Raw genomic sequence first — 14,349 nt, forward strand, 5'->3', positions numbered from 1 at the left:
GCAATGACACCAGCGCTCAGCACTCCCAAGTGAAACCCATCAGGCTGCAGAGACTTAAGCAAGTCCAGATCATCTAAATGTCTCATATAACTCTTGTCCCCTCAGAGTAAGTTTTGTTTGCTCCAGATGCTTCTAGAGGTCTCTGAGGCCTGGGATTTCTGAAGTCTGATCTTACCAGTAAAGATCAAGATGAAAAAGGCAGTGAGTACCTTTGCCTCCAGCTTTGCCTCCTGCTCTTTCAGCAGTGTCTCCATGCCGCTGTGGAATGCAGGTCCATGGACCTATAGAAGCCCTTACAACCCCTTGCCAGATTCAGGTCCAGATGGGCTTTGTCTTGCCTAACCCTGTCTCAGATTGCTCAGACAGTCTCTCTATATTCCTCCTGGGCCTTCTGACCCCAATTGCACCTCATGTGAGCTTTACTTCTATATTTGAATTTTGACAGGATCTCCTTGGTCACCTATGCAGGCCTTTAGGTGCTCTTGTTTTAGCATGGGTAAAGATATTCTCTTTGAAAAGTGTGGAGCACAGGGAAAGTAATTTCAAGGGGAATAGATTTACAGTCTGCAACTTGCATTATATAATAGGATATTAATAAATCACATTTTTGGGGGTTGATTTATGGGAATTGACTGAAAGGATAAATGAGCTCAGTTTTTATGAGATGCACTGTTTTCTGCACATTTGGGACAAATTTATCTCTTGGAGTTCATGTGTCTTCCAGCAAAGAGAAATTAAACATGGCAATAAACTTTTCATACTCCAGACTTACAGAGACAAGATGATCCTCATGCTTTCTTGTCAATCTTCCTCCAATTTATCCAAAGCTATCTTCAGCATCAAGTAGCATCAGAATCTGTCTGGCTATTGTTAATAGTAAACCCTGAGTCAGCTATAGAGAGGCAGATTTCAAAATCAATAGTGCTAAGTGGAATGAAGAAGACAAAAACAGTCCATGCAGCAGCTATCTGACTTTGCAATCTGACTTGGTGAGTTGAGTCATAAATTTGTGAACAGATGAAAAGCAAAAGTGATGAAATGCCAAAATCTTGATTGTAAAACCAGTTTGAACTAACTAGCATACAATCTTTTAAGGGGGAGGTTAAGCTTAGAAAAAACCCAAGGGTGAAAGGTGTGAATTATTGTTGCCAACTTCACTGTTTTCACTGCAAATGTGCTGTTAAAACTTATGTAGCACTCAAACAGTTTCAAAAGTTGATAGGACTGTTTCTGCTGTTTTTTCTTTTGAGCCCAGCTCAGTGACTCAGATGCTGAGACACAGCATCTGTTTTCCAGATTGAACAGGCAATGAACAAGAGTTACTTACAGTGTAACAGATTGACTTGCTTCAAGTAGCAATAATAGAAGGCTATAAAGATTTTTTTAAGAAACATATAACCAGTTCAGGCTCCTTGTGCTCCCTGCATAAGTTTTAGCATAGTTCCAACTCATGCAAGAATTTGTGTGATGGAGAAGGGACAGGATGTTTGTGGGTGCATCCCCTCCTGGGGTCTTCTTTTGAGTCCCACAGCAATTGCAGTATGGCAGAACATGCCATTAACTACATTGCATATTTGTGTAAGAGCCTGGTATTGATTAGTCTGCATAGTTTCATAAAAGGATATATCACTGCCTGCTAGAGCTTCCTGTTTACTAGGATCCATTACTTGATTTGATCTCTACCCTAAACTCTCAATAACATATCGTTACAGTCAGTAAATCACTCTTAAAATACTACAGTTAACTTAAAATACTAGAGTTAACACCTCTTGTAACTGTTGATTCCTTCCCCTCAATTTTTAATTAGAATTGTCAATCCTGATCCTGACTGGATTCTTGACTTTTATCAGCTGTACAGTGAAATTGTATGAAATTGCATTTGATTGCCCAGGTAAAAGAGAGAAGAGGTGTGGGGCCTTATCATACAGTCTATTTTGATGTCTTACTCTAAACATGCCATGTGTTTGCAGACACATCATATGCTCTCAGTGGTGGTGGCTGCAGAATTGGCTTTTGAAGATATTAAGAATGAATCACTGTGCTCTTAGTGATCCAGATTAAACAGTTATTGTTCTTCAGGATTTCAACATTTTTAAGGAATCCATGGCTGTTTTGAAATTATTGTTTGCTGCTGAATTCTGGATTATGTTCTTTCCAGCAAGCAATTTGTGAAGTACATTTTGCTGTGACCATCAGGTCTTTGTTTTTCAACATCATGAGTCCCATGCAAGTCACTGTGAGAGTATTACAGAGAATAGACTGACCTTTCTTTGGCTTGACAGTAGCTTTAATGTGGAGGAAATATTTCTTCAAACTGGTTCTGGCATATGTAATAAAAAGAACTTAAAATTTGGGCCTCAAACCTAGCTTTGGTCAAAAGCTTGCCAGGAACAATAAAATAGCAATTTGTTTGATTGCCATGTAAAATGCTGGATGTGTCACCCAGACTATGTGAGGACATGTGCTGGAGTCACTGCTCAGGGTGCTGGAGGAGGAAGCTCGAAAGACATCTGTTTTATTTTTGTCACTGTCGTCAATTTGCTGTCTGATTCTAGGCAAGCTGTTTGTGCTACAGTGTTCATACACATACCCTCAAAACCACATTTAAATAACAAAATACGCAGCCTGTTTAGAGGCCTCAATGCCTGAGCTTAACAATCTCTTTCTGAGTTGTCAGAGGTATTATGAGGTGTAATTAATGTAAATAAAACACTTCATGATCTTTTCTTCACCTGTCTACATCTCTATCCAGATTTTTATGCCATGCTGATAAAAAATTCTAAGTTGAAAGCAATTACTGTACAAATGAAGAGATGACTGAGAAAGCCTAATAGCATAATTATCCTTATCAATAGATTTTTTTGAGAGCAACTTCTTGTTGTCCTCCTTTGAAGACAGTGATGATTAGAAATGATTTTATTTGCATAATTTCTCTTCTGCATAAGCCTGCTTTGTGAGGACGTAAGTGATAAAATGCTATTAGAGGAGACTGGAGAAAGACTGATGAATTTGCACTGATTGAGGAAAATAGTTTTGTGGAAATTTAAGTATCTTTCTTTGAAAAAGCAAAGAGGCAGGATGCTCTTGCCTAGTTTTTCTTCATTCCCATCCCCATTGTTTGCTCTCTGTTCAGCCAAAATGACCAAATGACCTTTTGGATCAGCTGAAAATTTTTGACTCTGTAAGTCATGGCAAAATGACAAGGTTTAAGTCAAGTTTATCTCAGGCAATTGGATAAGCCCATTTGTTCTCACAAGTGCTGAGCAGTGAGTTGGCATGTGGGAGAAGAGGAAGGTGTGGCTCTGATCTGTGGCTCTTTGTGGCCACAGTGGTAGTTTGCCCAGCCTTTCCTCTCCTGAAGACTGTCATGCTGTATCATTTTTCCTTTTCCTTGCATCACTTCGTGACATTTTTTACCTTCGATGCAGAGGATTTCAGGGAGGACATATGTACCCCATGCTGCAAGTAATTTGACCATAGACTTTCTCCAAGTGTCTGTATAAGCTTGGGAAAGCTCAGGACACAGACTCCTAGGACTTTTTCAGCATTAAACATTCAGATACTTAATACAAATGAGACACTAGTGTTTGAAGGGAATAAAAGAAGAAAGTGAAGAAAACTGCTCCTTTCTGCAAGGCAGACATACCTCCAGAACAGGCTATGGCTTCCCCAGCTCTGAACTGCCCCAGCTGGATGTGGGTCAGGCCCAAGCTATACAATCTGGTGAGTGTAAAGGCTGAACATAAGGTACTCATGACTGGCTTTAGTCTATGACTGAGTTTGCAGGTCTTCTGAAAAAAAGATTTAAAAATCAATTATGGCTTGTTATTAAAATTTCAGAAGAGGACACTAAGACAAGCAGTATACTTAACATCAACTAAGAGACAGACTGTTCTGCTTGGGGGCATCAAATGCAAATAATTCCCAGATGTATGGCTAGTGACCTATTCACTAGAAGAGGGAGTCAATAGAACAGCCTGAGTGGATTTCTTTACTTCCTTGACCTGGCCTCTGTGTCCCGATCAAGGAAAAATTTTTGATAAACAACATACTTTCCAAGCCCACATCTTCTGGCTCTCTAGCTGTCATAAGGAGACAGGAACAGCCAAGCACTTATGGATCTTAGAGAACTCACAGTGGAAAAAAAGTCTAGCTTGTGCAACTGCAGAAAAAGATCCCTCTGTCTTAAACAGGGGAAAACTAGCAGACAAAAAATGTTGTGATGTTCAAATAATATTTTTTCCCTTTCTAAGTCATTAGTGTTCTGTCTGACCGTGGTTTGCTAAAATTGACATTCTTGCTTGCCTTCTTCTCTCAGTAGGAATAACACCTTTCCAATTCATTTATCCGGTACTTACCCAATGAGAAAGTCATCAGGAGACTGGGAAGATCTGGGATCTGTTCCCTGCACTACTTCAGTGTTTGTGTTTAAACTCAGTAATAATACTAAATGCATTAACAATTTGAAAGGCACAGCTCTTCTCCCAGGAGAACAACTGAAACACTGTGCTCCAAAATCAGTCTTTTATTTATTTGCTCAGTGTTAGGAACATTCCAGGTGTTAAAGCATGCATGGCTATACTTGGAAATTGTTATAACAGTTTTGAGCACAGTTTTGACCTGGGGGAGATGCCACACTTCCAAACAAGTTTTGGATCTGTTCTAGGGGATAGCATGGACTGGTGACCATTGCCAAGAAGCAACTTGGCTGAAGCCACCCTGATTAGGAGGGCAAGTGTTTAGTAGTTAGGACAGGAAAGCAAAAGGAGCAGCCATTGTATTTCACTATCCATTGCTTTTGTGTGTCTGTTTTTCCCCAAACATTTTCTTTTTTATAGAGTAGGGAGGCCAACTTGTACTCTAAATTTTTATATTCATCTTAAAATTTAAACAAAAAAAGTGAAACATTGTCTCCAAATACTTGGAGATAATTTTTCATTTGTAATCTACTGTTTTCATGGAAATACCAATAAATCTTTACTTCTACACTGCTTGACATTGATAAAGCCTCAGCTGGATATCTATATGTAACTTCAAGCACTGTGCTCCAAAAAAGATGGGAAACAAGAGAATAGAGCTAGAAGAAAGACAGCAAGAAGGATTGTGTTTTCTAGACCTCTGATCAAAGAAGGAAGACTGAAAGAACTGGATTTGTAGAGTAGGGAGAGACAGAAGTCTTTCAACTAACATCTGCTGCAAAAAAAGAAAGAACAGTCCAATACCCATTTCTGTGATGAATAAATCTGAAAGCAAAGGGTTTAAATTTTGAGAGGGTAAATTGCGTTCCAGGTAAAACTTTGTAACAAAAGAGGGGTCTGGGATGGATTGATTTGAACTGCTGTGGGCTTTCTAGACAACTGTTTCATAAAGTCTTTCAGGCCAACTGCTACCAGAAAAGACCTGTGATAGCCAGGCTAGTCTTGGGCTTAAGGGACGCAGTAGGAGATCTTGAGTTTCTTTCTTGTTCTGTGACTTTTTGGTTTTTACTTCTGTAAGATTTGAATACTAATGAAATAATGTAAATCTATTTCAATCTATTGCAAAACATCTTTGGAGAAATTTTTCTTTCCCCTGCATCTATTTGCCTTCCAAATCCTCTTATCTGTCTGAATGCATTCTCTTTACAGATCTGCAAATATGAAACAAGATTTCAAGGTATGTATCGATACAGTTATCTGTATTAGAAAGGTAGATATTTTGATAAGTTTTATGTTCATTGCTATATTATTTGTCTCAGGATATACATTTACCCTATTGTAGTGGTTTGGTCCAAAATACTCATTACTGTTTATCTTCTGTGAGATAAGAATTAGGAGAAATGCAAAGCAGGCACCAAACTTGAAAGAATATAAAGAAGTTTATTAACAGACCTAAAAGAAGGGAAAAAAAATTATACCACCTTCAGAACTCTCCTCCTCCCCCCACCTTCCTCCCTTCTCCCACTGACAATGTAAAAAGACAACCCTTAAGATGTTCAGTCTGTTTACCACTTCCATAATAACCTTGTTCAGTCCATTTAGAAAGAGAAGTCTCTTCTTGCTCATGCTATGAAAACATTATCACAACGAGACAGCCGCCCACTTCCAAATATTGTTCCGTCCATTTAGGAAGAGGAGTCTCTCTGCCTGCATGTGAGTCCCTTCCCCCGACTTGCAGCTTTTCCTGCAACTGCTTTCGAGGGTCCACTCTTGAAGTTTTTTGGGGTACAATTTTAAGGTTGAGCCATTCAGAAACAAAAACAGAGGCCCTTCTCCTTCCCTGGGAGCAAAGGGTCTTCATCACCTTCATCTTTAGGACTATCTCTGGGAGCATCTCTAGGAACTGAGGTTTTCTCCTTTCCCATTTGGAGCCAAAGTCCTCATCTGGTTCATCTCTCCCTGTCCAAACTTCTCATGAAATTACAGCTGCGTCAGCATCTGCCTATCTCAGCACAGGTGCTTTTGCTCACGAGTTGAACACTCCACCCCCCATATCTTCATGAAATTACAACGGGATACTCTGATATATCATAGCTTCACAAGAGAATTTCAGCTTTAAGCATCTCCTCTCTCTCTTCCCTCAGGTTTTCAGCTCTTCACAGCAGTAAAAGGGTTAATCTCACCTCGGCCTTGCAGCTTTGCAGCTGGAATGTTGAATTTTTCTTATCGAAGTGGAGAGGGGAGAGAGCCGAGCCGCTCTGGCTGCCCACGGCAAGGCAATGGGGGCGTTCCACAGGTGGAACAGGTCCATCGGCTCCAGGATGGCCGTGGCCCGGCCCGGCCTGGCCCGAGCAGGGCCTGGGCTGGGCCCGCTGGCCCCCGCACGGGGCCCGCAGCCACCTGTGCCAGCACTGGAAACGAGAGAGAGCTTGGAGGGGGAGTTTGCCTATTCTTAAATGTGGATCACAGAGGCGGTCACAACTTTAAGTGGCTTAGAGAATTGTCCATATTCAAACTGGCCAGCTGATAGGTTCTGTCAGTTCCCAGAGGAAACTGTAAGCACCCCTTAGCAAGGACATCCCTTCCGGGACTATGCTTGCTAACCTATGACACCTATGCTGAGGAAACTTAGACTATGAAAAATCCCTTGATAAAAAGATCATGACCTTTCTCTGGACATTGTCTCTGAATTTTGACTTAGTTACCACGAGCTCCCTTGCAGCTTTGTTTACTCTGGATGGCACAGGGTTCCTAGCCACAGCAAAAGAAAAGTGTGAACCCAAATGATTGCACAACTAAAGTTTCTGGAGCTTGGCCATTGTAATTTTCACTTGCATTGCCATACACTCCAAAAATTAGAAGATTTTGATGTGGATAAAAGTGCTTGTCCAAGTACAGTGGTTAAATATTTGTAAGGCAACACTATTTACCAGACTTTAACGTTGTAGCAAAGTTTTGGAAAATCTCTCTCAGCATCCCATTAATGCAACCCGCAAACACCACAAGCATTGGAAATGGTGCAATGGACAAATGGGCACTCCCAAATCTGGTGTTTGGACAAACCAATGTTCTGCTCAAAGTGTACAGCCTAAAAGAGCAGATTTCTCCTCAAGTCTGCATGAATGCTTTTCCTTTTCCTAAAAAAAAAAAAAAAAAAAAAAAAAAATTGGTACCATTTTAAGTAGTTGCAAGTTACATTCTATCCAGAACCTCATCACCCTGAATGACTTAATTATTAGTTCAAAGTCTGCCATCTTTCCTGATTTCACAAAACCCAGTGTATGAGGAGTTAAGTGATCAGAGTCCTTACTTAAGGAAAGCCCATTTGACTGGAAAAAAATAGAAGGGGAAGGAACTGGATCTAGTAAAATTGCTATGAATTTTTGGCAAAATTGGAAATTAATGTTTTTAATAGCTTTGCAGAGACAGTACCCAAGACCTTGGGATTCCATATGATAATATAAGGGAGAGTTTAGCCATCCTAGGACAGGTCTATAGTGAGGCTTCTTGCAGAGACAGAGAAGTCTGCAAAAGAAAACCTGTTCCTAGGAATGACTGCTCCTTCCAACAAACCTCCTTCAACAAGCAAGGAAACAGAACAGATGCTTTGTTTTTCTACAATTCTTCCCTAATCACTGTAAAAACTAAGTGCAGTTTCTTAATGATGTGCTTGTAGTAATATTCTGTAATAAATAGGCAAGATCCCAGTTGGCAAATTACAATCCCTTCTTAATCCCTCCACAGTCTCCCTCCTGGCCGGAGCCCTAATGAGCACGGACTGCTGTGATGCAGGAATAAATGCTCAGCTGCATGAATGGCTCCACTGCTCCTTATATACCTGGTGAATTAAAAAGCTGGTAAACTTAATGTTGCACTGAAAGGGAGAGGTGGATGTTTCCTTGTCAAAAGTGGATTATATCTCTTTATCAGTGGGGTTTTTTTGCCCCTAGACTGTGACAACCTGGAAAAATATGTTGTTCATAAAAAGGGTTCATCTAATCACAAATCATGTTGAGACAGTCTGATTGACTGGAGGTTATGGTGAACTGAAAGAGCATAGCTTTGCTCTCAGCACACTTTCCATTAAAAATGTCATATGAGATGTAGAGAGAGTCACAGCATAAACCATAGGGAATATACTTGTTGTAAAAGCACACCAATGATCAGACAAAGCGGATTCTGGGAATAAAATATACAGCATCTGCAAATGGTAGACAGGCTTTTAAAGTCCATGCAAGTATGTACAGGCCCCAAATCACCTACTTGCTTTTTGCAGCTTCTGCAGAACTAGGATGTACCAGTACACAACAGAGCTATTGGTAAACAGCCAGTATTGCAGAGTGTGTCCCTGTCAGTCATGAAAAAGCTAAAGTTACTAACAAAAACAGTGCAAATAAAGCAATGATTTCTACTCTGTTTCCAGTTCCAGAGACTTCTTGCAAGATATTTTGTACTAAAAATATTAGGTTACATTTTCTTCACAGAAGTGAAGTTTCAGCCTGAAACAGGAGAAAATATATTTGGAAGATGGCTGAAGGAATGGGAACATCACGAGAGAAATCTGGTGTTAGGATCAGGAATTTCATCAAAATGTCCAGGGCAGGCTTATTAGCCTCAATAAAGAAAGAGGAGTTATGAGATGATCCATGAGAAAATCATCATTAAATACTCCATTTCAGAGACTGTGTGTCACTGGGACAGGAAAGCAGCAGGGGCAGAAGTGCCACAGTTACCTGCATGTTTACCCAAGGTCTGGTTCTAGGTGCTGTGGTATGGGCTTCTGCAGGAGACGAAACACATCTTGCTCTGCAGTTGGCAAGCATTTGCTTGCCAACTCGCAATACAAGCTTTACAACAGGCCAGTGTTTAAAACCTGTGACATCTGGAGGTGGAAAAAACAGCCAAAAATTAACAGCTTCTGCTGCCAGTTTCCAAGCACTTGTACTGCCCAATCCCTTGGTTAGCTTTGTAAGCACCATGGCCTGCTGTGACCTTACCACACTTTCTTGCAGGGTTCATCCATGCCTGGCTTTGTATAAAGATATGAAAAACAGAGGCTGTGATGTGGTTTTAGTACTTGTATGGAAGTGGATAGACATTGATGTTATACCAGCGCTGCTTTCTCTCCCAGGAGGAGTCTCTGTCCCTGGTTAGGGGGAGCAAAAGCTTGAATGTGGAGTCTGACAGCAAATGGTTCAACTCTACCTGTGTTTCTCCTTGATCCAGGGATCTGCCAGTACTTACATGATCCTTCTGTGGGTCCCAGGCTCCCCACCAGCATGCTAAGAGCTGCTTTTATTGCAGAATATGTCTGCTGATGAAGGAGTTGGTCTTGGGCATGTCCAGGTGATGCAGAAAAATAGGTATTGGTATCTCTAGAGTGTGTTGGATCTTGTACAGAGGCTGTTAGCTTGGAGGGATTCAGAGAGGGATTTCTCTTGCCTTTCAGAGAGGGATTCTGAAAGGCAAACCAAGCAATGACTTTCCTGATATTAGGACTATCTGAGCTGTTGCACATTTTTGAGTTCAGCCTGGTATTAGATTAGATTGCTCAGTTGCTGCTGTCTCCACCAGATGCTTGTAGAGACACTTGAGTAAAACCACTGTGGGCAGAATGGCTCATCTAAAGGATTAGTAGGGTTAGCACACGAGGACTTAATCTTCAAGAGGGAATGACAAAGTCTGATAGGCACATTCCTTGAATGTACACTTAGAATTGAGACATACTGGGAAGAAAAGCACTTGTTTATTTCTTCCCTACTTCCCCTGGGTTCAGATTTTCCCACCCTTATTCTATGACTCAAAGGGACAGTAAAATTTTCTACAGCTAAAATCAGACTAGTAGTTTCAACAAAACAGGGTGATTCCAAAATAAAGAAAAAACCCTTTCCTACCCATCCCCAACACTTATTTTCCTTTGGGTTAATGTTTTTATTTACTTATTTACATAACAGTTGTCAAATATTTTGGGTTGTACCATCAGGATGTCAAGTAGAGGAACTGTGATTGTCATGTAAACACCCAGTTATGGAAGCCCCATGGCTTTTATAAAACCTGGTGAGACCACTGACCAAGTCACCAGGGTTGGGGGTGCTGTAGATGAACGGTCAAAAAATACTATACTGGAGAGAGAGGAATTACTTGCACAGAGGGAAGAAAGGGATTCTCTGAGGTAACAGCAGCTGCTTCCAAGAATATGGGGAAGAACCTTTCTATTCTTGGCATCAAAGAGCTCTTAGTTGTGAAGGTCTCATGTGCTGCAGATTCTGAAGACACCCATGACTCTGGAATTATTGTCTGAAAGTTTTATTAATCCCGGTAGCTCAACTATATGGTTATGTCTCAAAAACTGTCTGAAATTTTAATAGGCTTTCTGGGCCTCTGGCTTAGAATTTACATTCTCACAACTCAGAAATGCTATTAAAAACAAATCACTAATTTCATCAAAGAAATTGTTTGCAGTATAGAAAAGTTCTATTAGTAGAAACTTATACATTGTCAAATTATGCAGACACAACAAAGTTTGCACTGCTATGGAAACAAAGGTTATGCTGGGAAAAACAACTTGCAAGTGAATGTGAAAAGTAAGTTTATAAGAATGACACCTTTCAGCTTGATCTTGAAAGACACGTTGCAACACAAGCATCTTGGATTAGAAGACTGTTTTTATTTAGTTTTCCACAGACACATTTTTTGTCACCTCTAATCTCACAAATCTGACATCAAAAACTATCAAGATATATATTTGAGCTATTCAGGCAGAGAAATCTGCCAGTACAACGTTACTATACGTTCTTCTATTAAACATCCTACGAAAAACAAATATGGTCCCATCCATGCCCATCTAATACAAGAAAAACAGCTAAGTCAAGAGAGAATGTTAATCACACAGTTTTTTTCTTTATATGAGTCTAGTTATTCATAAAAGAGTAAAAATAAAAAATCTAGTTTCTGATGTTTAAACAAAACATACTTTATACGTTTGGCTAAGCTGAAATATCATACCTTGCCAAACGAAAAACTGCTCCCTAATGGTAGGTTCCCTAGCAGCTCAGTAGGTATGCAAGGTATGCAATTCATTTCCTGCCAAGGCAGAGAAAAATGGGTGGGTCCGAGATTATATTGCGAGTGTGCTTGAAAAAGATCTTAGTTGTTGATGTTATAGACTGCATATACATATCTTGACTTTTGGTCACGTCGAAAATTTCCCAGGCATAACTTTTGGGTTTAACTGTCTTTTAGCTCTCAGTGATGGAGTGTTCAATGGGAGGTGAAATGGGAATTTCCAGAGCATTACAGTCATCAGTGAGGAACACCAGGTCCTGGAGAAACAAAAAAAAAAAAAAAAAGGAAGACTAACATTTATGAGAGGAGGAAGGCAGAAGACAGAACAACATTGAGAAGCTTGGGCCTGATCCAGTTTTGCTGGTCAGGAGACAGTGTGGAGACAAAAACAACTAAAAGCAGGGACTCTGTCCCTGTTGATGCATTGAAGCATCTTGACCTACCCTTCTACAGTAGGAGATCAAGATGGTGTACAGGCTCCGGGCTTTTTCCTTCAGTTTATTCACTTCAACCACTCTGTCACATCCGGGGTAGGCCACAAAATCACGGAGTTTTGCCAACACACAGTAATTCTGCAAAGCATGCAAAAGAGGTCTGTGTAACCCTGCACAAATACAGATTCATGTTTCTCATCCACCACTTCCAAAATTCTTACTGCTGTGGGGGAACCTTGAATTCCTACCTCGATGTACATGTAACCTATGCAGCCTTTAGTTATGAAAATTCATCATCAATATTTTATGACAAAGATGTTTGGTCCAAATAAGTGCTTGGAAAATTGCATATATACAGTCTTAGTCTGCCAGCTTATTTCTCACAGGCTTTAGGAGGTAGCAGTGCCAATACAATCAAATTGCTCCTGTAGTAGGTGGAGTATTCTACAGAATAGGTGCACTATTTCACTTTTTAGAGAGCACCTGATTTAGCAGATGAACAGATTATCAAGATCTCACAGACTCGATTCCTCTCTTCCTGTACAATAGGTGAAACCGTGACTACCAGTCCTGAATTTTTCAGGGTAATTTTTACCTCAGACTTTGTGCTACCAAAATAAAGCACAGACAACATGAACTTCACAACATCTTTGTGAAGCAGGTAAATAAATACCCCAGCTTTTGCTTTAAAGCCAGGGAAACTGAGGCACTGGACTCACATTTCTTGGTCTTTGCCATGATGTGAGACACTGGCAGCTCTGGAATTGGGATCAAGAGTGTCCTGAATTACAAGACTTGGTGTAGTGCTTACAGAAAATGTGTCAGACATTTCTTTTGTCTGAAATTTTCTGGTTTTTATTTACTCTGTTGGAGTAAATAAAACTGGAAAAAGAAGCAAAATACATCAAATATCTCACTGCAGAACACTATGACACTAACTGTGTGCCGGAGGTTATTTTGTCTTAGCTAGGAGACAGCTACTGCTTTTTTTTCTCAGTATCACACTTCTGTATCCTCAGGCACACTTTTTTTCTGGATTCAACAAGTAGCTATTTAAAAGAGAAAAAGCCAGCAAGGTATTCCTGCACTGATTTTTATTAAAACTACACACCAAGAACCACTCAGGATATAAAATGAAGTAGATTTATTAAGTGAAAAAAGTTTATTCTGGATTTCTTCTTTTAAACTATTATTCAAAGTTTTGTTGCACATATTTAATTTCTGTAAAGGCTCTGCCACAGTAAATTAATAGCGTGCATATGGTAATAACTTAAAAATATTGATTTCCTCATTTTAAAATTTTTAATCAAGTAAAATCTCAGAAAGTTCATAAGGATTTTAATAAAGTTCAAACTGAGATTATTTTTGGTCACTCATCTGTCTGGTTAATTAAGCTTTTAAAAATCCTTTAAAATCACTCCCCTGGGATATAATATTAAGAGCTATTCTCTCTTTTCATTAACTGCTTTTACTGCACAACAGTAAGAAAGAAGTGTGCAAACTTACGTGTATGTCCAAGTACAGCCTGGGCAGCGTCTCCACACATGAGTCCTGCAGGAAAGAAGAAAAACCTGTTGCAATTTTGTTTTGAGAGAAAACTGTGTCAGAAGTGGCAACCTGCAATGTCTGTTCAGGAGCTGTTTTTAGGTGGGCTCACCACAGTTTTGGAGGTCTGCAACTCCTTAAAGGACTCTGTGATTTCCTTGCTCAGAGACAACACCCTCGAGTAGCAAGTTGGAGGGGCTGTGCTGGCTAGCAGGGCAGCAGAGAGCAGAGCAGACAGGAGCAGCAGCATCTTCATTGTGGGGAGTTTGTCCAGAAGAGGAGGAAGGGAGGGAAAAAATCACTGCCACTGCTTAGGTAGGTACTGCTGAGCGTCAATGAGTAAGTTAGACAAATCAGTCCTCAATTAAATAGTCTCCTGCATGAACAGGAAAAAAAAGTCTGGGGGTGGTCCGAGCAGCAGCTTACTGCCGTCTTAAATTTCCTGCCAACCTATGAGGCAGAGCTGCAAGCACTTTCCTGCCCGGAGCAGGGAAAGGGGGAATGAGGGTAACAAAAACAAACACCACCAGCCCTTTACATTCCAGACAGAAAACAACCTAGTGAGCATCTCAAACAACAGAAATATGTGTAAGAAAGAGCACAGGGTTATCAAGTGTCATAGGCCCTAATCCCTTTGGTGCTTTGGCACATGCATCTCTTTTCTGAGCTGTGGGACTACAGAGACTGCGGATAGAGAGAAATCCTTCCAAAAAGCAAACTTCCCCAGCACAGGAAGGACATGGACCTGTTGCAGTGAGTCCAGAGGAGGCCACCAAGTTGATTAAAGAGATGGAGCACCTCTCCTATGAGGAAAGGCTGACATGATTGGGATTGTTCTGCCTGGAGAAGAGAAAATGTCAGGGTGACCTAATTGCAGCCTTCTAGTA

General features: G+C 40.4%; 1 protein-coding gene across 2 annotated transcripts; it reads right to left on the minus strand.

The window, feature by feature from the left end:
• Nucleotides 1-11,065: 11,065 nt before the first annotated feature.
• Nucleotides 11,066-13,832, minus strand: CYTL1 (cytokine like 1). Of its 2 annotated transcripts, none has more exons than XM_010401904.3 (4): nt 13,578-13,832; nt 13,424-13,468; nt 11,927-12,055; nt 11,066-11,740 (listed from the first exon to the last, which is right to left on the minus strand). In XM_010401904.3, exons 1-4 carry the CDS (start codon nt 13,716-13,718, stop codon nt 11,657-11,659), a joined length of 399 nt encoding a protein of 132 aa, XP_010400206.1. In that variant the 5' UTR covers nt 13,719-13,832; the 3' UTR covers nt 11,066-11,656. The 2 variants fall into 2 exon arrangements, with proteins under 2 accessions (XP_010400206.1, XP_010400205.1); XM_010401903.3 differs by having other exon boundaries at nt 13,575-13,830.
• Nucleotides 13,833-14,349: the final 517 nt, after the last annotated feature.

Source organism: Corvus cornix, chromosome 4, assembly GCF_000738735.6.
Source record: "Corvus cornix cornix isolate S_Up_H32 chromosome 4, ASM73873v5, whole genome shotgun sequence".
NCBI classification, from domain to species: domain Eukaryota; kingdom Metazoa; phylum Chordata; class Aves; order Passeriformes; family Corvidae; genus Corvus; species Corvus cornix.

Excerpts from the sequence above, each read along its gene's own strand:
- CYTL1 (XM_010401903.3), bottom strand. The coding sequence starts at position 13,718 with ATGAAGATGCTGCTGCTCCTGTCTGCTCTGCTCTCTGCTGCCCTGCTA. Across the intron at positions 13,469-13,574 it reads TGCAGACCTCCAAAACTGTG|GACTCATGTGTGGAGACGCT; the intron begins GTGAGCCCACCT and ends TCTTTCCTGCAG. Across the intron at positions 12,056-13,423 it reads GGCTGTACTTGGACATACAC|AATTACTGTGTGTTGGCAAA; the intron begins GTAAGTTTGCAC and ends CATGCTTTGCAG.